Here is a 23,898-nt window from a genome sequence, read left to right as displayed (position 1 = left end):
GGGGGGGGGGGAGAGCCAATAGGTATATTAAAAATCTATTATTTTACTAAAAACTTGTAATCAATTTAAATCACATTAAAATTAGTTTTTAATGGCTACATACTTGACCAATTTACATTTACAATTTTTTATTCTTTGTCCTTCATCTATTACAATATATTTCCATGTTAGAGATCGAAAAAATTTACTTTCATATAATATTGTTTCGTACGTAGTCAGTACAACAGGCTTTGTCTTATAATCATCTTCGACATGATATGTATGTTCAATTTTTATACGTAGAACGTCTCTTTCTTGTCTTGTGCCATAGAATAAAATGACTGGTATGGTGGGAGCGAATTTTTCAAATTCCATGATCCAATTTGGTATAGTAGAAAGAGGTGCAATTATTAAATAAGGCCCTACTTGTTTCTTCTCCATAAGATGACATATTAAAGCTATCGTTTGTATTGTTTTTCCAAGGCCCATTTCATCAGCCAAGATTCCATTCAGACCGTTTTCAAAAAGTAGCTTTAACCATTCTAAACCCTTTAATTGATAATCATACAAATTACCACAAAAATATTTTGGTAATGTCGGTACAATAGCAATGCTGCTGACGTTTGTTTTAGATTCCGGTTTGAAGTTCTGTTCATTGTCTGAACTCGCGGATAATTCTTCTTCTATCTCTTCTATGCTCAAATTCTTTTTTTCTCTTCTGGCCTTTACTTGTCTTGTTATCTATAAAACATTTAATCAATTTTGAATTGTGTCTGTGTATTATATAAATTTGAATAAAAGGACTTTTAACATAAAATCAACAAAAATGCAAAGGACTAATAAGAGTGAAATAATTTATAAAAATTTTTATGAATATTATGATCTCGAAATACAATTCTTAAGATATTCAGGGTATTGTACAAGCATCCGATACATATTATATTAAAATGTAACCCTTTTTTAGAGATTTTTGCACATTAATTATTTGATTCTTATTAGTCCTTTACATTTTTGTTGAATCTATGTATTATCCAACAATCTAAATCTTATTTACCTCTGTAGATACATATTCTTGTACATTATATTTTCTTCCACGAATTTTTCTTGTCTTTTTTTTTGGTGATATATTTTCATCATTTTCAGTGGTAAAATAATTCTGTGAAACATATTCATGACGCTTCTTTTTGTGAGCCCTTTCATTTTTATTTTTATCTTTATCACCTTCAATCTTATTTATCAAATAGGACGAGTAAAATTTACTTTTGTTCAACAAATGTATCAATTGTTTGTATCTTTGCTCGTTTGCTGCAATATTATATTCCTCTAATTGTTGCTTTTTAATCTCAATTTTGCTGGAATGTTTACGTTTTATTGGCTTTTTTATCTCTTCCAATGGACCATTATTAAACTTAACATCACTTGAGACAATTAATGTATCTTCTACAAGAGAGAAAATGAAATATTTTAGATAAGCATATATAAATGCATTGACATATTTTTAAGAGAGAAAAATCTATAATATGTTTTACTAAATCCTTTATTGAAATTTTCAATGGAGAAAATCAAATATTAAGTATGAAATACTATTGTATGATAGGTACTTATAAATGTGCATACAAGGATAAATGTAAAAAAAATCAAATTTATAAATATGCAAACTTATACATTTATTGCTATTCTCAAGTTTGACAATTAATATTCATCCTTCTGAAAAAATAAAATATGTCAAACTCATTTGAATATTCTTATTGTACTAAAAACAGTTGAATGCATTCTATTTATAAGTACTTGAATGTTAATTTTTAATAAGGCATTTCCAGACATAGGTTCATATGAACTTTTTTCATCTATTCAATCTCATTAACACACTATATAAGTTTGATTTTGACTACAGATCTTAAACAAAGCTACAAGCAATTTTATTAAATTCTAATAGATTTTATTCAATTTTACTAAAATTCTATAAAAGAGAAAGATATATATACTCTCTTTCAAGATTGACATTAATAAAAATAAAAATGGAAGAATTCGTAAAAAGAGCAAATACTTTTCCATTAAAAATGACAAAAATGTACTGTCTTACTTTACAATCTTTTAGACTTGGTTGTTCCACCTTTTAGTAAAAACTCACTGTCTCTTAAGCCTTAACTTTTTTACTCTTTTGTTTATCCAATAGATAAATTATCACATAAACATAATAGTTTAGCCAAAGATGGAATAACATTAAAGTTATAGAAAATAACTATGGAAATTAAAATGAATTAGTATCTTAGGGAGAAAGTATACAATAAGTATCTCTTTCTTTCGTTGAATTTTGAGAAAAACATTGTAAACTCTCGCTTTTAGAGTTTTGACTTTTGCGGATAACATTTGCATATAAATAAAGAATATACACATAATGTATACAAGTATGTATATAAGTAATACGTTGGTTTTTATTTTTTTTTACTTTTTTTCTTGTTTTATGGCTCCTGTCTCTTTTAAAATAAATTAAAACACAATATGGCAAATACGTTGATACAATTCATGAAAGATGTGAAACTAAAATAATATAAATTTACCTGTGAGAGAAGTACAACAGAAATCATTCGTGTTTGAATTATCTTGAGAATTTTGATCCATTTTTGTAACGGCTTTTACAGAAGCCAACGACTGCGAGCAAAACTGTATCTATAGACACGATTGAACATTACACAATTGATATCTCCTGACTTAAAATATAAATAAACGAAAATATTCGAATAATTAATTAAAAACAACGATTGGAATCAGACTACGTTACGCATTGAAGATTCAAATCGAATAGTGAAAGATGGAAATACCGAACGCAGCCAGTGCTCTAATCTTGGTTACTGATGGTTACTGATGGTTACTGAAATGAAATGATTTGCCGCCAAATGTAAAGTTGCTAAAAATCATTGGTGAAAACCTCTGAGGTCGAAATTCATCGATCGCGATTCTAGTGATATTTTTTTCGCGATCATTGGGCGCATTCAGCAGAAAAGAGCGCTACGAGAGCGCTCGCTGTTATTCTTCCAGATTTAAAATTCTGATTGGATGATCTAAAAGAATACACCAATAATAGCGAGCGCTCGTGTAGCGCTCTTTTCTGCTGAATGCGCCCATTAGGACTGCGCACAATGGAGGAACAGATATTAGATATTAAAATATTAACCTATCAGATACCAGTTACACCGGACTACACAATTCTGATAGGTTAATATTTTAATATCTAATATCTGTTTCTCCATTGTGCGCAGACCCTTAATAAGCGACATGTTTCCGGCATGACGACATGCTTGTTTCTGAACAAACCAGCTTCAAGATTTCTTCCGTGTTCGAACGGACCTATGGAGGCGTGAGCAATGAGCATTTCACGATTTCTTGCGAAGTTTAAAGGAACCGCGTCACTGGCGTCGATGACGTAACATCGTCTGATCGGCAGCGACGGTTCGGATTGGTCGCACGAGGGTCGTACGATTGTTTGTAATTTTTTGTCTACTGCGTTTTGATGTGTCGAATGTTCGCTCCGCAAAATTGACAGCTCGCGAGTTTTTATTCGGCGTGATCGCGAACGTTTGAGCCGTTTGAGGCCGGCGACGGCAATGGCAGACTCGGGCGGTTGGGCACCGACCCAGGAGAATGACTTTCCCAATTTTCAATCGAATGACAGCTTCAATTTAAATGAAGTCACTGGCATCGATGGTAGGTCTTACACGCTCCGCTTTTTTTCGTATTGTGTCTTCTTTCTTTTACTTTCTCTATCCTTCTCTTTCCCCGAACTCGCGCGTATTTCGAGAAGTTAACGTGACATTTTATCATTAGGTTAGGTATTACAAACGAATTTTTTAATTCATCAATTGATCGATCACATTATGCGCAATTGCGCTTTATGAAATAAAATTACATTTGTATACAATGCGATTTATCAATCGAATTAAAAAATAACTCACCCTACCTTGCTCTGTTGACGGAGATAATCTTGTTTGGTCTCTTATCTGTTTTGATTGTCGCTATGCATTTATTTGAAAACAACATAAACATATCGCATTGATTATTTAGGCTTGGTTTGAATAAATACTATAATTTATTAGTTTTTTGTTATTTATTAATAACAAAATATTTTATACTATACATTTAATATTCTAGAAATTAAAAAAAAGAAATTGAATCAAATTGATCAAGATCAAAGTTAATCTTACATTGATAGGCCTTAATAACAATAAAATTTAATGTTTTTTAATATTTAAATACACTTTCTTGTTTTTGTATCTGGCTTGTAGCCCTTCAAATTATTGAATTTATTTACTTAATAATTTGCTGCTTTATAAAATCATAGGTATATGCTACATATAATTATTTTAATTTACATGATTTTTGATAATTATACTTTATTAAAAATACTTAAAGAAATTTTAAAATATATTTGACAAGAATTGATATTTTTTATGTCAAGTATTAATGTTAAATATTTTATTAAATATTAGTATTGATATTTTATTATTATTAATAAAATAAAATTTTTTATTTGCAGATCTTTTGACGAATTGCGAGAACGAGTTGTTAAAGAATGAACTTTTTAGTGACGAGGCTTTACTTTCTGAATTGGATGAGCCAATGCCAGTTGATGGAGACACGTTTAGCTTCTTAAATATCAATAATGATGAGTTTAAAGATTTTAAGGACTTTAAAGATCCAGCAATCCTTGAACCATCAAACTCAAATGTTATGGTGGCGCAACAGACAGATAGCACTACACCTGTTACTTATGTACAGCAGGACATTGCATCGGTACCACAAAACAGACCACAGAGATTAGTGACTTCGACAAAACCTACAGTGTTCAGCTCACAGTACACGATACCACAAAATATGAATTTTAATGTACAGTCGCCAAATGTTGTAACCCTAGCTCCAGTTACTCAACAGCGACAGCTACTTCTTCCAGCCAAATTAATTAAGTCAGAATCTCTCGTGTATTCAAAGGGTGGACAAACCATCACATCAACTCCTGTTCCACATCAAATACATACTCTTGTGAATACTACTAATGGAACGGTATTAACTACCGGTAAATAAATGCAATTAAGTGGAGAAATTTCTCAATGTTATTATATTTATTATATTCACACAATATACTCTATCTGAAGAATATCCTGGAAACATTCTTACAATATTGGGAATGTTTTCTAGATGTTTCTTAGAGATTTGTGTTATATGGATATAAACAGGAATGATTATTAAATATAAGCAAAAAGCCTATACAATTATAATAGAATATACTAAGATTAACAATAAGGTTGACTGTAAGTGCATTGGATGTTAAGTGTATTTCAATATTATTTATAAATTTTATTTTATCTCCTTAACCACAAATACTCATATAGACATTTTATTATATTTTATTTATTCTTAAAGCTACAAAACTTTATTTTAATAAATAATTATGAAATAAGAATGTAATTGTAATTTTATATATTTGATTGAAGGGATACCCGTAGTATTGGACACTGACAAGGTACAGATTAATCGTCTAAACACAGGTACACATGTGAGCGTACCGAGAGTGAGGGAAGTAAAACGCAGTGCCCACAATGCTATTGAGCGTCGTTACAGGACGTCGATCAATGACAAGATAATTGAACTAAAAAACATTGTAGTCGGAATTGACGCCAAGCTGAACAAGTCAGCAATTTTACGAAAAACCATCGACTACATCAGGCAAGGATAAGAATTTAGTTTTATATCATGGTATATTTAACAAAAAGAATAGCTTTTGAATTTCTTATTTTATACAACATAGACATCTACAGAACTACAGTGCAAAATTAAAGGCTGAGAATATGGCGTTGAAGATGTCTGCGCAACGGCACAATATTCGCGATTTGTATCAACAAATTCAGTGTGGAGAGCTAACACCTCCACGTTCGGATTCGAGCGAACCATCTCTTTCACCTGCACCTGCGCCACCGTCACCACCATCTCCATCGTCGGTAAAGGACGATCCGGATGCGTTGCATAATTTACATCCTGTACCTACTTCATCTATTGGAGGCATGAAAGATCACACTCGGCTAACATTGTGCGGATTCATGCTATTATTTTTAGCATTCAATCCTCTTGGTATTCTCATGAACAATATTGGAAGATTCAATTATGATTATGTGAACACGAAACTGGACGGACGAACGATACTCAATTATCCAGGTAACAAATGCATGTGAATTATATATTTTTTCCAATCACGATTTCGACTTTTTTTTATTGTTAATATGCTTTTTTTTATTTACAGATCAGCTGGAGTCGGACAAGCAACCATGGAGCAATGTTGTCCTCTGGTTTACCAATCTGATACTCTTAGCAATCTGTCTCTACAAGCTGTTACTTTACGGTGATCCCATTTTGCCTACCGACAGTAAAATTTTCCTCGAAATACGTCGTTGGAGACGTCAGGCCGAATTCAACATATCCAAACACGAATGCAATCAGGCATATCGAGATTTACATCAGTGCTTACAATATTTTGGTCGATCCTTCCCGTTATCACGTACGGAAGTTTTTCTCGCAACCACATGGCAAATAGTGCGACAAACTCTTCACAAATTATGGCTGGGTAGATGGGTCATGCACATCAGGAAGTGGTTGTCAGAGAAATCAGAACGGCAACAAGCGGAGACGTCTGCCGTAGAAATTGCCATCGTTTATCAGCATATGCTCTGTCTTCGTATGTCTGAAGGAACTAAAGACTCGACGTTGTATCTTGCTCTTTGCGCTATCAATTATGCGGAAACTGCCGGTGAGAGTATGCCAAAGCCACTTTTGGCGGAGATCTACATGAACGTCGCACTGTGTCTGAAACAGTCCTTCTTTCCGTACATACACAAATATTATCTGGGTAAAGCACGCGTCTTACTATCCTCTTGCGCCGTTCCCCCGAAATTGAAATGGATCATGACCGACGAAGGCGCGAGGTTTTTGGCATCTCAGAAGTGGCAGTACAAGAAACAGTCTGACAGCGAATTCACATCACAGAGCAGTCGAGCAGATCCGCTGTCATACGCGGCTCGTGCGTACAGGGATCATCTGATCGAGCAGTGTCTACGTTTATTGACCGGCATGATTGGAGAATGTCATGCATCCTCTGTACTTGAATTAGGACGGATGATTATGGCTTCTGCAGAAGTGGAAGCTTGTTTCCCGTGTGCCGATAAAATCAGCGTAGCAAGTACGAAGACTATTTAACACTCCAAGAAAAATCTCACTTTGAATTTTCAAAAAATATCTGACATTAATGTGTGTTTCTAATTATTATTATAATATTATTATAGTAATTATATTCAATATATACTTACTAAACAAATGTAACATTGGCCTGTTTTTTGTCAATGAATATATTATTGTATAATGTACTTAATTTTTTCTCTTTATTTTTACAGCGTGCGAAGATGAGATTGGATTATGGTGGGGAGCTGTAATCTGCGCTGCCGCGAGTTGGAGATTAGGAGAGGAGGATTCAAAGGCATGGAGTATTGTGGAGAGTAAATTTCCTTATGAGAGGAACTTCCAAGTTAGCGATAACAGCAGTAGCAGTCCATTACCTCATGCTGTTTTCAATGTTCTCCAAGTGGCAAAAAATCCTACAAAGTTAGTTTCTATGCGTTTCATTGATCAGGCGGGACTACTGCTCGAGCAATCCATGGTATACTATCATTGCAAGGAGCAATCTTCGCAGCAAGTTTTGGTAAGTTAACAGAATAGAAAAATTATATATTTATATAGTTACTTTTATTTATATTTGTACATTCTAAGGGTAACTTCTTTCAAGCATAAACTGTGCTACCGTTTACCTGTTACAAGTGTGCATTGTAGTTGCATTGCATGAAATATAACTATGCAATACTCCTGCAGTGCAACTCCTGTGGCAGGTCGCAGCACCATATATTATAATTATATATATATATACACATATATATGTAATAGTTTTGTATCTACGTGAGTCGTGTGTGCAAATTTTTTGTTACCTATTAATTGATCTCGCTTATCTTTCAGCTTACTCAGTTATTGGTTTGCGATTGGCTTCTCGAGATACGTACAATACTTTGGCAAGAAATGGATGCAGAGCCAGAAAGATCGGTCGCAAGCGCGTCTCTTGCTGGGTTCCAGCGTGATTTGGCATGTTTGAGACAGTTATGTCAGCACATTCCGGTAAGTGTGATTCCATAATTTCCGTTTTAGTTCATTGTTTCAATAAGATTCAAGCAAGCATAGTAAAATAACATGCCTGTTCTTTTTAGCTGAACTTTTTGCGCCACTCATTTTTTCTCTTATTCTCTAATGTAGAGAAAAAAAAAGAAAAAAATAACCGTGAAAGAATTCAGCTGAAAAACAGACTTACTTGATTGCATGTACATAATTTCTTTATATATAATGTTATTTTCTATTTTTTTCAGTCTGTATTAGCACGAGTATTTCTGTACGAGGCTACAGCACGCATCATAGCCGGGGCAACACCAGTGAAGACTCAGATCTTATTGGATCGAAGTCTGCATCACAGAAACTCGCGTTCTTCGATTATATGTGGGAAGGATCGGTCACAGGAACAGAATAACAGTGAAAGGGAGCATGCGGTCGCGTTATGTCTGGCGTGCAGGCATCTGCCGACATTGCTGTTAGCCTCGCCGGGTGAACGGGCCGGTATGCTTGCAGAGGCTGCCAAGACGCTCGAGCGAATAGGGGATAGGAAACGTCTTCAGGAATGCTACAAATTAATGCGACAGCTAGGCTCTGCAATTACTGTTAATTAATGCGTCGATTTAACATCTCATATATATATTTAATGCGTCGATTTAACATCTCATATATATATATATATATTTTTTTTTTTTCGTACCTATACTGTAAGTGTTAAATAATTAGATGACATACTTATTTAACGATCAGCTTTAGATACACCTCTTGGTTCGGTTTTACAACATAATTGTTTGTTCTATCAAACTGTTATTAAAAATTTTTTTTTCTTTCTCATATTTACAATATTATTGCTCTTGGGTCAGAGTGTTTCACGTATTACTTCTGCCTAGTAACTCGTCAAAATGTGAACAAGGAAGAGATTATGGAAAAAGGATCGTGACGTAACAACTAAACAAATAATTAAATCCGATTATACTGATCATTGTACTAATTGTATATAGAGCATTTAACTTATACAATCTTAATCTTGTTATTGTGTACCTCTAAACATAATTTTTACGTTATAAGGATCCGAAAAAGACTCCATCTGGCGATTCCCCAAGCTGAAAGTTGGACGCATCAGGCTAACAACCTATAATTCAAAAAAAAAATCCATTGTTATAGAAATCTCAGTTCATTAATTTATTAATCTCAGTAGAGTTAGAGTTAGTTATATATATACATATATATAATAAATATATTATATAATATATAAATATATACAGCTAATTATAAGTATAATTATACACACATATTTACACGCACACATATATCATATATATATATATAGTGTGTGTATGTGTATATAAAATGTCGGATAATTTTATTTTTAATTTAAATTAGATACTATGGGAGGATATGTGTGTGTGAGACCATGCTGAAGTTGCGATCAAACTTGGTCTGTTCATACAATGCACCTAGTTTAAAGTCGGTTCGCATTGCTATAAGCTTATTGGCTATCGTATCACGTTTTACCGCGTGGTAAACTTTTCCGCGCCCAGTGTGCAGGAGCCAATAAATGCGTCATGTGCGTTCCGAATTGTTGATTTCGCATAAATTGTACCATATTGCTTCTCTAGAATACCTTTTCTTCTGTGGTAATTGTGGACGTGAGTTGTCTGTGTACGTTTGTTAACATTTTAAGATTATTTTTGGAAATTCAGGCCGAATCAGAATATTTTTCTTGTACGTACGTCAAAAGCAAATATCCACTTTTGTCTGTGCATATGGCCGCTTTTATCTTTGTCAGAGAATTCGAAACTCTAGATTTTACTCTTGATTTCACTTGCATCGAACCACGTGCATTTTGCACATTACATGTAGAGATTTATCTGATAATATTGTTTACCATTGATAAATCATGTTCTTCATTGCATAAATTATCACATAATCATGAAATTGACATTTGTCATTAAATCCATATGAAAAATTATAGGAATATTCGAGTTAGGTTAGATTCCTCATATGGGATTCTCTTGTTCTTATGATTCCTACTTCAAACGAAGGTCAATAGGACCAGTACTATATAGAATGCAAATAACATATGAGAATATAAAGTGAGAAAAAATAGCATTCTATTTTAACCTGAATTTACAATAAAAACATTTAATTATATTTGAATTTCATACTTATATTTCATTGACGAGTTTTTTTAAAGAAATCTCGTTTATGAATTGCGATTTTATTTCAGTGATTGCATATGACTTTACTTTTTTTTTTTACAGATTAACACATTGCTATGACTAATTCAAAGGGTTACAGACGTGGTACGAGGGACTTGTTCTCCCGCAAGTTCCGCAAGCATGGAACTATTCCCTTGTCTACATACATGAAGACATATAAGGTCGGCGATATTGTGGACATCAAGGGAAATGGTGCAGTGCAAAAAGGTATGCCATACAAAGTCTATCACGGCAAGACTGGCCGTGTATTCAATGTGACAGCTCATGCCCTGGGAGTGATCGTAAATAAGAGAGTGCGTGGACGTATCATTGCCAAGAGGATTAACGTGCGCATCGAGCACTTGAGCCATTCCAAGTGTCGAGATGATTTTCTTAAGCGCGTCAAGGAGAACGAGAGGCTCAGGAAGGAGGCAAAGGAGACAAACGTTCGTGTCCAACTCAAAAGGCAGCCTGCCGAACCTTCCAAAGCTCATATTGTATCAGGACGTGAGGCGCCTATCTTGCTTGCACCTGTTCCATATGAATTTATTGCTTAAAATATTAAATAAACTAAAATTTTCGAAGTAAAGATTTGTATTATTTTTAATATTATTAAAAATTAACATTATTAAACACATAAAAAGGATTAATTAAAATTTATTTAATTACAGATTTTAATTTTATGATTAAATTGAACTAATTACAATATTACATAATGTATTTAAAATCAGCAGCATTTTTCTAATATATCAGACTCAACTTTAAGGTAAATGCACCAGTTAATGGACAGTTGGTGGACATAAAATTTAATTTATTGGTAGTACAAATTTAAAAATATTAAACTTAATAGCATGTATGGCTTTAAATAATTATGTTTCTAAACATAATAACATTCTAAAAATCTAATAATGAATTTATTTAAAATCGTACATATTAAAAATTTAATATTTGAAATGTTTTATCACTTTATCCAACAATTGTAATGTTCACTAACTGATACATTTGTCTTATATTTTATATATATATATATATATATATATATATATATATCATAGTTTGAAAGTCAGAGTAATTAAATAAGATTGGTTTTTCTCTTTCTAAAAACATTATTGTGAACAAAGTGGTAGTACTTGATTTAGAGAGGCCAATTGGTTTTGATTTCGTTCTACAAATTTATATTGCTGCATCTAATATGATAAATAAGCAAAATGCATAGTCTCATAACAATAGTTTTATTCTCAGTCATATTTTTACATTTGTATAGAATCTGATAGTGTTTCCAACGTTTTTCTTTATATCAATGGACACGTTTAAGTTATCAACGTAATTATTCATTCTCTTCAAAAGGCGGACTAGTTTTTAAACATAAATAAATATAAAGCATCACCTAGTACAAACTGCTTCCCAATTTGCTTTAACTGCTGGTTTATATATACAAACCAAAAATTCTATATAAAAATTTAGATAAATTATGGAACTACATTTCGCTTCTCTTGTTATATATTCTACGAGCCAAAACATTATCAAACATTGTATTATCATCATTCTCATAAATAATCTGACAAACCATTAGAACATTCAAAATTCACATGTACCGCGCGTTTTGTTAAAATATGAAATTAGCGTATAGGAGTGCTTATCTTCAATTGCTATTCATATTAAACTTTAACTACAATCTCGCGATTGATAGAACAGGATATAACCAGTTTCAGAGCTCTTCTGAATATCTGATGTGAGTCCATAAAAATCTTCTATAGTTGACGCATCAATTTTCTAATAACATATAAAAATACTTATTAATATCCTTTCTAAATGTGATTTCATGACTGTTTATACAGAGTAAAATATTAAAGCAGAAACACTTACATCAACCATATCATCGTCGAAGAGCAACCAGAATCCATGACTCTTAACTATAGAAATGTAATGCCCTCGATTAGGCCCACTTCCACAATGTATCACAACTGCCACCAGGTCATACAAACGATCTGGGTTTACAGCATCATCACTCTACACACACACAATCAAATTATATAATTATATATTATCTTTGTGGGCAGTGAAGTAATTTATTGGAAGTTCTAAAAATGTGTTATTATTGAAATAATTAAAATTATATTTAGAAAGAAATTTATATCTGAGGTTTATTATGTTTTCGTGGATGATATCTATACGAGTACTAACAGTATTGAAAAGTCTGAGCTCCAATGGAAAAACTACTCTGTGAGATACTTTTATGTGGCGATTATATTGTTCCACATATTTAAATCTCTTTAGATGCAACGCTAGTATCATAGGTAATTTTTTCACTCTCATTCGTTTCTGTAATAAAAAATAAAAACGATCATATTTCAATAAGTAATTTATGCAATATATCCAAAAATGACGAATCAATATCATCTTATTAATACCTGAGCTTCCTGGTAACTGCTGCAGTGATCGCATTTAAATTTGTTATCACTACACAGGGTCTCTGTATTGGAGAAACATCTGAGGCAGTGTGTAATTGACGTATTTTGATCTACGTCAACTTGCAGATCGAAGAAATCCTCGTCTTTGCTAGAAACAGTCTCACAGTTAAGGCAGCGTGTTTCCGACGTCAGTATTCCTTGGAATATCTCATGAACCCATGTGGGCTCTGGTGGCGAACCTACAGCATCTCCTGCTCCACATTTTCCTCCAGTCGGTTTGCTCTGAGTTCTCTCCGCTGATGAGTAAAATCACGATCGTAAATATCGTGCTATGAGTTTCACCTAAAAGCGATAAATAAATACTCACCCAGAATAATTTCATTTATGTGATTTATGAGAAAGTTTAAAAACTCATGTGCATCTTGTTGCATATAATTATCAAATTCCTCTGAAAAAAAAGAAAATATTAAAGTTATGACAATGGTATGATCCACTTGATACTAAAAATGCTTTGAGGCATTCTTTAGTAGGTTAATTAATAAAATTTGTTCTTCTGTATGATCAATCAAATGCTTCTTAGTACCAAATGCACGCAATGTTACTGTACTGAGCAAAATTTGAACTTGCATCCTTTAAAATACCTACCTTTCTCTTTCCTCAACCTGGCAATAAATTTCTTTGGCGCTATAGAACCTACTTTTTTCTTTTGGGTTGCAATACTGTAAAATAGGTCTGCCAGACATGTTAGTAGAGTTTCTTTAGTTCGTTTATTTCTGGCTTTGTATTCCAAAACCTTTTCTCTAAACGGCCGACAAAAATATAAAGCTTGTAGCACTGAATTGCTATAACAGGTATTACCAAACTGCAAAAATATATTCTTATCATATATACTAACACAGTAGATTCAAAATTTTTGCTAAATCAATTTCATGCAACACACACTTACATTAACTAAACCAAAATAGTGTTCATTAGGTGGAAACTGATCGGAGCCAATGTCTCTTTCCAATTGTGATATGGTTGTACCCTAAAATTTTAATAACAGCAATTAAATAACAGCAAGCAAAGCTACTGTTTGATACTCATTGTACCTTAATGTTATATAACATTAAAAAGAAATTGAGGACTTTTATTTCATTGAATAAAAATCATATATAAGAATCAATGTCAGTCTAATTATAAAATCACAATATTGATATATGTAGTTCCATTATTGTTTTAGTAGCTAAAGGATGTTTTTCATTAAGCAACAGTCAATAGAAATATTGTTCTATTTTCCTTGGCACTCTATGAAGATAAAATGACACTTATGTCATCTGTATCTTCTGAAAGATAATAATGATCAAATTCGAAGCAACATAAACTGATAAGGTCCTCAATATAGTTCTTATTTCCGTGTTTACGAGTGATGAGAAATAATAGACATATTTTTATATTACAGTGCTTCCCTTTTACAAAAGAATATATATTAGGCGATCGTAATCATAGCAACGTGTAATGCAGGATTGAGTATCGAAACTAGACACAATTGAATTCCGTTCATATTTCCGTTTTTCCGACGAGGATCATTTTTCTAAGAAGAAAAAGAGAAGGAGGAACTTTACCATTTTATGACACGATGACGCGAGCGTGACACTGGCAAGCACTTGACGTAAACTCCATCGTACTGCGATGGACGTTGACCGGGATCTGTCTGGATCTGTCGGCACTCAGCTAGAGCATCTCCGTCAGTCAGAGGAGCAGGGGGCCGGGGGCACGAGGTGAAACCGTCGTCACCCTGCAACAACGGCGCCGCTTCCTGACGCCGTTCCACGTGTCGCGCGTGGACAAATCTCGCAGCGATGTCGCGTCTTCGACGTGCGGAATTAATCGTAACGTAGGCTAAACAGGTGGATAGGATAAAATGAACCTAGATGACAAGTTGACCGCAATGTAACCCGCCAACGTATGCGCCGTCTGACGCTCGCGATCGCGACGAATTAGCCGGACCGAACCCGAGGGTCTCGAGGTGACCGAAGTCCCGATTTCGACGTGCGGGTTTTCCGAAAGCAAACAAAGTCTACGAGCTCTATCATATCGGAGTAATCTCGGAGAGGAAGGGAATGATGAGAGAAATAATATTCCTCATAGGAAAAGATACAGCCTTGGCCATAAGTATATTTGCTTTATAAAGCATCCCCAATTTATTACATTTTATTGGAAACGATAATAAAATTCAAAAGAAAATTATTAAAATGTTAAAATTGTCGTATAAAAATAAATATTATTTCTTAATATATCTGTTTTTTTTTTTGTTAAATATAGAATGTTTACGTTAATTTATAGGGGTACTTTGTACTTTTGACCGAAGCTGTACATACATAGATGCAGGTTAGTGACTAGTTATCTTTGTTAGAGATTCTGATTGGTTGGTGACTGCACATTCTAAAACATTAAAAACACGAGATTTTCTATTTATTAATTTATTATTGATACACAGTTTATTTACTTTTGTAGCGGTAATACTTCTTTTAAAACATGAATATCTACTTACAGCGACCAATATATAACTTGTAATGTCCAGTAATCAGTCTTAACTGAACTCTGAACCAGAGAGAAACCTGAGAGAGGCCATGGCGGCATTTTTCGCGTCACAGGTGGTGACAGTGACACGCGAAGCCGCCGTACGCTAGCGGCACCAACATCAATTTTAGAAATTGATGTGAACTATGTATCACATTTTCGACACTGTCGATAAAATCGTAGTGTCGATACATGGATTAGGTGCTAAATCCACAAATTATATAAAGAAACAAAGTATATAGAAGAAGGGCAAAGAGCCAGTAACACAATTAAGAAATTTAAATTTAAATGATAAAAATCATGTAAATAAAAGTTTAATATAAATAACACAAAGAAATTTAATATAAATAATCATACGTTTCAACTCCAATCGAGTCATTCTCAATGTTACAGTAAACATAATACAAAATTAGTTATAGAAGTTATATTTCTACGTTGAATCTATAGAATTCATCATAAATGTTGTTTCCGCACAATGATTAAAATTCATTATTCAAAATTTCGCATTCTTCATCTTGTATAATATATTTATATCTATTAAATCTCTCTCTCTCAGAAGTAATCTAAACAGAGAGACCGTACAGACAAAAGAGATTTTTTTTATGTACTAAGTGAGCAAAAGTTAACAAAATGTCTAACTATAATCATGTACCTTGTCAGTTATATAATAGCTTCATGTCAGTTGATAATTTTATTTACACGATTATACATCTTGCTAACTCTTGCTCACTTATATAAAAAAATATCTTTTGTCTATACGGTATAATCTATTTAGATTACTTCTAATTTAATAACATATTATACATGTAATTTATATTAATATCTATATAATATATAATTTATATTAATTTATATTAATCATGTAATTTACCTTCGGCATACTATATCAAATGTGTGGCGTCGATTGGCTCACCACTCGGTGTGATTGACTCGCGATCTGTAGACCCGAGTTTTAATCCCCACGTGCGCCCATGCAAACGCGATTTTTCGCGTTTAATGAGCCCAAAAATGGCTTCACCTGGTGATCAAAAGATCTATGATCATCAGCGCCGTTCGGATTCGGCGTTAAACTGTAGGTCCTATACATCAGTATACATATGAGTTATAGATATTTGTCTCTAATATCTGACTGAGGTAGGATTCTGTGGATCAAATCACCCACAAATCCGAATCTGATTCGAGAAATGAATATAGGCCTCGGACAAAAGAGGAAGAGGCCTATAGACTTTACAACAGGAAATTGAAAAAATGACGCGTGAAATTACGAAACTGAAAATGATAATTTACCAAAAAAAAAATCACACTTAAAAAGCAATATGATCGCACTATTGCCGATAATGAAGCGGCGTTTATAAAGATTTTGGAATGTACACAATATATAAGTATACATACATATATAGTATACTACATATACTAAGTATGTGATGATTCCCCCGTAAGTAATGATTGTCCACACTTAATTGTGACACTGAAAAATGAATATAATTTTTATTAAGTTAGATATATATACTATTAAGAAGTCAAATCCTCGAATTAAATGCTCGTTCTATTTTAAGAATTTGAGTTTAAATTTAAATTGACGCAAGGTCATATCTTGCCTATCAATCACAATTTCAATTGATCGAATACAAAATTTCGAATAAGGAACCATAATTTTATTACAGCCGCTTGATTCAAAAAGACATCATATAAGACTATGTAAAAGGAACAACTGAATTTAACTTAAAATATATTTAATTATGGAATATCAGAAATAAATAAAAGACACGAGAGAGATTGTTAATCGATAATTAATATATTCAATTCAATAGTCCTTGAAAAACGAGGATAATTTCGACATGATTTTCTGCAAAGAATATCGCTTATTATCTTATATAGCATCAACTTGCAAGGAATTTTTAGAATCCTCTTATGTTATCCGAACATCTTAGAAAATGTTCCCAAGACGTTCCTCAAATAAAAAAGTTTATTTTTTTAATTGCTGCACTGGATTACACTAAAACTTATCCTCTCGTTTTTGCCAAATTTCAAATACATATCTATTTCATTTTTAGTAGAAATTCGGTAAATAAGAAACATTTTTGAAATATTTCAGTATCATCACAGCAATATTTCAAATGTTGTTTAGATTGGAAAGAGTCTACACTAATTTTTAACTATGAAAAACAGACCCAAAGTGTGTCGCATGTATATACATACTTTAGGCTGACAACGGAACGTGCTACACATTACAAAAATCATATCAAAGGACAAGCATTATCAACCAGAACATGACGTTTGAAATAGGTATTGTGTAAAGGGTCATATCTTGAGATCTTATTATGGATTCTGTATCCTGCAATTCAAGCCGCGCTGAACATGTTTGGCCATTTTAACAATTTGACATAAAATATCTCGAAAACAATGCATTTTTGATAAAGAAAATGTTTCAGATAAAAGTTGAAGAGGGTTTGAAGAGGACCATCAATGAGATTCTTAGATATTTACACGGTCCAGGGCCTGGACCAAAAATCTGATCACCTAAAATATGTTTGAAAAGTGGATTTTCATAACTATAATTTTTGGATATAATTTTCGCAATGTAGGACGTTCCCTTATGAGATTGATTATCCCGAGGACGAAGCCGGTGCCGGATGAGAGTTTGGAATCGGAGCCGATGGTGGAGCGTGGAGCGCGAGCCGGTGCGTGCCGCCAATGTCAGTCAGTCAAGTCAGTCACTCGCCGGCTGCCGGTGTAAAATGTCGTGATTGCGCGTTGCGCGTTCGTTGCCGCTGCTGAAACTCTCACCGCGCGACGTTCCTCGCGCGGCCATTCGCAGGGTGGAGAATATACCGTTCGCGCGCGAAACACCGAGAGCGAACTGTTGGTCCACGCGAATCGTTCCGCCGCGCCGCATCTTTGAATCCGCGGAATATATAGTGTTTCGCCCGCGCGGTGGCTTGCGCGGTGGCTTCTTGCGAGAAGCGTTTGTGAGAGCCAATGTGAAAACGCCGCGAGTGGGAGCGTTGGACGGAGTTTTTCGAGAGGAGCGCTAACGAGCGCGCGCCGTGCGACAAATCTGTGGCTGTGCTGTGCGCCCTGTATATATTATTATATACGAATGCCGCCGCGAGTGTTTATATCTTTGACGACCACCTGTTGCGCGGCTAAACCGCGCCGCACGTCCCTCTTGTGTCACGTTGGATTAACCGGATTACGCACGCCACCCCGAGATGCCCTTCGCGTGAAGATAAATCATCGACCGTGAAGACCGTCGGCTAAGACACCGCGAAAGAAAAGGTAAGGGCGATGAGCGAACGATCCCCGCGCGCTTTCCATCGCGGCTGAACGGCGGCGTGGTGTGGCACCGCGCTCCTTCGATTCGTACAACTTGTAATCGTCGATTCGCTAATTCGCGTGCCACACACTCGCCTCGCTATATTATTAATGAACGCAACACGCTTTCGCGGCCCTCACGTTTTCGCGCGCAACCGACGACGATTCTCCTCCCCCCCCCCCCCCCCTCCCCTCTTTCTGAACGCAACCAGCCGCGTTGCGCTGCAATTTCTTGCATTTTGCGAATCGATTATATCCTCTTCTCGATAATAATCGAATAAGATCCGCTTCCATCAATGCAAGATTAACTTTCGGTGTTTAATTTATTCTTTTCTAATTTTTCAAACTAGAAAAGGATAAAAAGTAAGTTAAACCAAGATTAAAGTTAATTCATGTTAACAGAAATGGACATTAGAATTAAACCGAAAATTTGTACGTCGTGCGCTCTTTATTATGGGATATATTACTACGGAGAATTTTAGATAGCGTTTCGACCAACTGTATCGATGAAAATAGGAGTAATAGCTAATTTAGTCATGTTGCGAATTATTCAGATATTCAATATCAGAATGTTTAATATGAATATGAGAATGAATAAAAATTAGGATCGTGTGAATATCTTGTATGCCACCGAGATGCATGATCTGCATTTTAAATTTTAAGCTCCAGAAAATTGCTACATCAAATTTTGAAAATTATATACGTTTATATAATGCATTTATACACGCACACGCGCGCGCACACACACACACACACACACACACACACACACATATATTTATATTTGTAAAATATATAGAGGTCACTCTTAAGAGAGTGAGGGGGAGGGTATGAAGAGAACGAGAGGGATGGAGGGAAAGAGGGAGGAAAAGAGAGAGGTCGCGGAACTTCTGCTTATCCTTAATATATATTTTAATATGAATTTTGAATGAATTTATTAGCAAGATTTGCTAAAATTATTATTATACATTAACATCTTTGCAATATTTTCGTGAAATATCCTAGTAACTCACTTGCAACTTTTCATTGAATCAGTTATTGAGTTTACCAGCTTGATACGAAAATCCCAACGAGGTTCTTTGAGTTAATTACTTAATTACGAAATACTTGTTCAACAGTAACAATTAATGCAGAAATTCTATGTTAGTAGAATATAATGTGTCATACATATGAAGTAAAGGCAGGAAGTATGTGAAAGCGATTGTTTATACAAATATATCCAAAATCGCTCGCGACGTGATACACATAAATGCGTGCATACAAATATAAACGGATTAGTATGCGCTTTCTAATTTTTTTTCTTCACAAATACGCACATGCGTGGGTATGCACGCGCATGCATTCACATATATGTATGTATATCGCGTATTCAACGTAGTGTATGACATCACATCGCCGAATGAAATGAGCCGCGTAGTGTGACGCGTACAAGGCAGCGCGCGTACCGAAACGGTGCAGCAGCGGCGTGGCAAAGCAACAAAGAAGAGATTGCAATGGCCCCGCGAACTGGACGGGGGGGGGGGGGTCGGGGAGGCGGCGGGCGCGGGGGTGAGGGAGGGGAGCGAGTAGAAGGGCCGGAGCCAGGGAGATGATGCGAGAGGGTTGGCGAGGGGATGAGAAGGGGGTAAAGGTACGCAAGAGCGCGCATTCCACGGCGGACGCGCATGCGCCCGGCGTTCGCGATTTGTGCGCGGTTTACTACTAGCCGCCCGCGGTATTCGCACATTCGCTCCATTCGCTCAACTGCGCCGCACTCTGTGCCGTCGTCGAGTCGGGCTGTTTGCGTGCGGCTTCTGGCCTCATAGCGTAGGAATACGGAATACGCGGCGACACGATATATTCCACAGTTAACTCGACTTCGGAGCTTGCGGTTTCTCTCCTAAGTCTAGTGTGCCCGATGAATACGAAAATTTGTAATCGAGCTACAAATTGTATAAATTATTCAAAACTTCATGTAAACAAATTTACTAAATCTTAATACATATTTCGTAAATCAAATTAATGGTTTTTCAAATAATTACATATTTATATTAAATACTCACTTATTAAACAGATATTTATTAAAATTTAGTTTTTTTTCCACTAATTTTATGTAATTAAAAAAAAACTTAGTTTGAAGTCTGAATTATTCTTCTATTTTATTGCTTTTACATATTTACTCTATATTTGCAAGCTATATATACAGATAATGCAGAGTGGAAGCGAATGCGAAATAAAATATGTTTGTAATCATATTCGCAAAATACTCGTTCATAGACATCCGCACTATATCGCATATTATTATTTTCTACGCTACTGCGCTATGAAAGTGCATAGAATCACGCGCGGGTATGACTAAAGTAATACAGAAATACCTGGATTGTAGGCGCGAAACAGTTTTACGTTGACGCTATTTGTTTTATTGACGTATTATTTTTCTCTCTATGAATCATGTATAATGGCTAATTTAATCTTCTCTAAGTGCTCATGTAATATTAACAGTTTGCTAACATCTGAAAATTTATTATAGAAAACTTTATATCACTTCAAGGAGCAAGTAATATCTAACATGTGCTTTTTTCGCCTGATATTAATATATATAAATTCGAAATATCATATTAATAATATCTCCATTATATATCGATTACGATTTTACGCGGTCCTTTTTTAAAATAAAATTACCATCTTACAGATTTAAATTAACACTAGTAATCAATGTATTAATTGTTTGCAATTAAATATCGTAGAAGCCTTATTGATGAGAAAATGATATTACAAAATTATCTCGAAAAATCGAACTACCTTCTCTACTGAGAGCAAATATCTTACCAATTCAGCTATTCAGATTCCAGTGATTACTAATTACATAGTGATTCATCGACATATCCGGTATATTAAGATGAATGTTATTTTTAGTCGACTAAAATGTCTCTAAGAGCAAATAACAGATATATGTGTGTTGCAAAAAATAATAAGATAAAATATCGTTTAAAGGACAGATTTCTTTTACTTTTATATTTATTTATATAATTAATGTAATTATACAATTATATAATTATATAGTTAATATTTTGTTACAATCAATTTTAATTGCATAAATTTATTCAATGCACAATAGTTGAATAGATGCTATTAACGTTAAGAATTTTATTAGAAATTCTTGAAGATTCTTTTTTATACGTTCATTTACCATTTACCATTTATAAGTATATTAAATTAAGTATATATTATACGTGTTGAAATTAGCACTATTTGCACATATATTTTGTAAATTAATTATAATTATATACTTTATAAGAGTTTATAATTTATATTTCCATATATAAAAAAAAAGAGGAGAATACGTACTTATATACTTCTTGGTATAACGCGATCTCATTCATATTTCTGACAGAGGCGAATACAATAAATCGTACTCGGCGATTGAAGGAAATATTCCTCTATCATCTATATCACATCTTTATAAAAAGACAGATTTATTCCTTGTAATCGACATCAGGAATAATATGATCTGTAATATATATATATCACAAAAGTGATGTAACAAAATAATTAAAAAGAGATAAAAAATTGGTTTAGGCATGGCATCGAAAGAGTTAAACTCGAAGAAATGGTGCAGGATATACTATATATACATATATGTATATACATATATATATAAATATATATAGCATGTCTGAGACTTGATTCGCGTTTCCGGTACGAAATGAGGAAAAGAGCCCTTGGCCTTGTATTGTAGTACAACGGAATGTTTTGGGCTACGTACCCTAACGTTCTGACGATATTACAAGTTATCCCCTGTGTGTTATGTGTTATCTCAAATCGCTTTTGTATGTATATCTCGCACAACCTTAGGTCTGACCTATGCAGTCATGTGTTTGCTCTGTGTAAATAATCGGCACAAAATTTTTTTCGAGGTTGAGTTGGAGGTCGTTATATGATCGGCAAATAGTACCCAAGATATTTTTGCTTTGCAAAACCGACGTGGCATGCAGACCAATGCTTACACCCTGTAGTGAAAATATTTTGTCCCCGCGAAAGCACGGATGCATTAAATCTGTTGCGATTAATTGAAATAATGCTGTCAGTTCTGTCGATGTGAAAGATATTAAATGTTGTGCCAAGAGGTGTCTAGCACAGAAAAAATTACCACAATTGAAAATAATGATAAATTTCGCCCATCAATACATTTGGTTGTGATAATCGTAAGATATCTTAACAGTCATAACTATTAAGATATACCAATCTTACGGTTATCACAATCGTACAATAGTTTTTATAATTAAATAATGTAAATATGAACGACTTTTGATCGTGGTAACCATAGCCGTTTTTTCCGTGAAAATATTTTCATTTATATTAATAATTTTTTTAATTTGTGAGCTGATTAATTAAATTATTTAATTAAATTATTACATGAATATTTTGAATTTTTGTATATTTTCTTATAGTAAAAATTTGTTCGATTATTATCATTTTATAATATTTAATTTAATTAATTTGTGTAGTTAGATTTCATACAAAAAATGATGAAATAAATTCGCAATATATTTTTTCAAGTATGTTAGAAAATAAACAATGTACACGAAAAGAATTAATTTGTTGCAATATCTAAAAAAGCTATAGATATAGAACTGAAAAAAATAATTTTGTTAAATTATCAATATTATTATGTAGGACACTCAAGTTGGTTATCAGAATATCAAAATTTTGTGCACCATTGTTTATTAATCTCATGCTTGAATTTCCTATAGTATTATTTTAATTCGACCAAAATTATTTTCAGATTGTTAAATTTTTAGATATTTAACGTTTTTTCTGTCTAGCCAATGCTGATTTTTAGGAAAATTATTGACAATTAAATGATAAACAATTCAATTGTTTTTTATTTTATTAAATATTCAAAAGAGAGAGAGATATCCATTAATACACATAAACATTTGTTTAACAAAAGTATATGTCGTCGTATAGTACACAACCCGCAGATAATTTTTTTTATTACGTTAGTAATAATTATTCATTTATTGTAAAAAAAAATGACTGTCAAAACATTTTTTACACAGAGTAATATGAATTCATGTATCTATTTATTACGTAAAAAGATTTTCAGTATTATTCTTTATTAGTATTTTCTTTTTAATTCTATTTTAGCAAAATTCTTAAGCAAAAGTTCTTTTGTATATTGAGAGGCATACACGAAGAAAAAAAATTTGCTGGCTTAGCACTTTGTGCGTAGCATTTTGTGCTGTCATTGTGAATTT

At 33.7% G+C, this 23,898-nt stretch overlaps 4 protein-coding genes across 4 annotated transcripts in view; 2 read left to right on the top strand and 2 right to left on the bottom strand.

The window, feature by feature from the left end:
- Nucleotides 1–2,846, bottom strand: part of LOC108774659 (lymphocyte-specific helicase) — a 7,253-nt gene extending 4,407 nt beyond the window's left edge. Inside the window, exons 1-4 of the mRNA XM_018540810.1 lie at nucleotides 2,802–2,846; nucleotides 2,541–2,649; nucleotides 1,034–1,419; nucleotides 104–720 (exon numbers count right to left, since the gene is read on the bottom strand). Coding sequence (XP_018396312.1) covers nucleotides 104–720; nucleotides 1,034–1,419; nucleotides 2,541–2,601 — 1,064 coding nt within the window. The 5' untranslated portion in view covers nucleotides 2,602–2,649; nucleotides 2,802–2,846. The remainder of the gene's footprint in view (nucleotides 1–103; nucleotides 721–1,033; nucleotides 1,420–2,540; nucleotides 2,650–2,801) is intronic.
- A 544-nt stretch (nucleotides 2,847–3,390) lies between these two features.
- On the top strand, nucleotides 3,391–8,794 carry LOC108774661 (Sterol regulatory element binding protein). The gene is made up of 8 exons (XM_018540812.1): nucleotides 3,391–3,684; nucleotides 4,514–5,050; nucleotides 5,469–5,700; nucleotides 5,783–6,186; nucleotides 6,272–7,204; nucleotides 7,416–7,720; nucleotides 8,029–8,184; nucleotides 8,430–8,794. Exons 1-8 carry the CDS (start codon nucleotides 3,585–3,587, stop codon nucleotides 8,781–8,783), a joined length of 3,021 nt encoding a protein of 1,006 aa, XP_018396314.1. The 5' UTR covers nucleotides 3,391–3,584; the 3' UTR covers nucleotides 8,784–8,794.
- Nucleotides 8,795–9,793: 999 nt separating this feature from the next.
- On the top strand, nucleotides 9,794–10,959 carry RpL21 (ribosomal protein L21). Its single transcript, XM_018540825.1, has 2 exons — nucleotides 9,794–9,831; nucleotides 10,434–10,959. The coding sequence occupies exon 2, from the start codon at nucleotides 10,448–10,450 to the stop codon at nucleotides 10,925–10,927; it is 480 nt and encodes a 159-aa protein (XP_018396327.1). The 5' UTR covers nucleotides 9,794–9,831; nucleotides 10,434–10,447; the 3' UTR covers nucleotides 10,928–10,959.
- Nucleotides 10,960–11,605: 646 nt separating this feature from the next.
- Usp12-46 (Ubiquitin-specific protease 12/46) lies at nucleotides 11,606–14,569 on the bottom strand. Its single transcript, XM_018540824.1, has 8 exons — nucleotides 14,386–14,569; nucleotides 13,728–13,808; nucleotides 13,427–13,643; nucleotides 13,149–13,229; nucleotides 12,782–13,077; nucleotides 12,555–12,692; nucleotides 12,237–12,380; nucleotides 11,606–12,143 (listed from the first exon to the last, which is right to left on the bottom strand). The coding sequence occupies exons 1-8, from the start codon at nucleotides 14,386–14,388 to the stop codon at nucleotides 12,036–12,038; spliced, it is 1,068 nt and encodes a 355-aa protein (XP_018396326.1). The 5' UTR covers nucleotides 14,389–14,569; the 3' UTR covers nucleotides 11,606–12,035.
- Nucleotides 14,570–23,898: the final 9,329 nt, after the last annotated feature.

The sequence above is a fragment of the Cyphomyrmex costatus genome, unplaced genomic scaffold (assembly GCF_001594065.2).
Source record: "Cyphomyrmex costatus isolate MS0001 unplaced genomic scaffold, Ccosl1.0 scaffold270, whole genome shotgun sequence".
NCBI lineage: Eukaryota > Metazoa > Arthropoda > Insecta > Hymenoptera > Formicidae > Cyphomyrmex > Cyphomyrmex costatus.
This window is presented reverse-complemented; position numbering and strand designations above follow the sequence as displayed.

Excerpts from the sequence above, each read along its gene's own strand:
- LOC108774661 (XM_018540812.1), top strand. The coding sequence starts at position 3,585 with ATGGCAGACTCGGGCGGTTGGGCACCGACCCAGGAGAATGACTTTCCC. Across the intron at positions 5,051-5,468 it reads TGGAACGGTATTAACTACCG|GGATACCCGTAGTATTGGAC; the intron begins GTAAATAAATGC and ends ATTTGATTGAAG. Across the intron at positions 7,721-8,028 it reads AATCTTCGCAGCAAGTTTTG|CTTACTCAGTTATTGGTTTG; the intron begins GTAAGTTAACAG and ends CTTATCTTTCAG.
- RpL21 (XM_018540825.1), top strand. The coding sequence starts at position 10,448 with ATGACTAATTCAAAGGGTTACAGACGTGGTACGAGGGACTTGTTCTCC.
- Usp12-46 (XM_018540824.1), bottom strand. Across the intron at positions 13,230-13,426 it reads CAGGTTGAGGAAAGAGAAAG|AGGAATTTGATAATTATATG; the intron begins GTAGGTATTTTA and ends CTTTTTTTTCAG. Across the intron at positions 12,693-12,781 it reads GCAGTTACCAGGAAGCTCAG|AAACGAATGAGAGTGAAAAA; the intron begins GTATTAATAAGA and ends TTTTTATTACAG.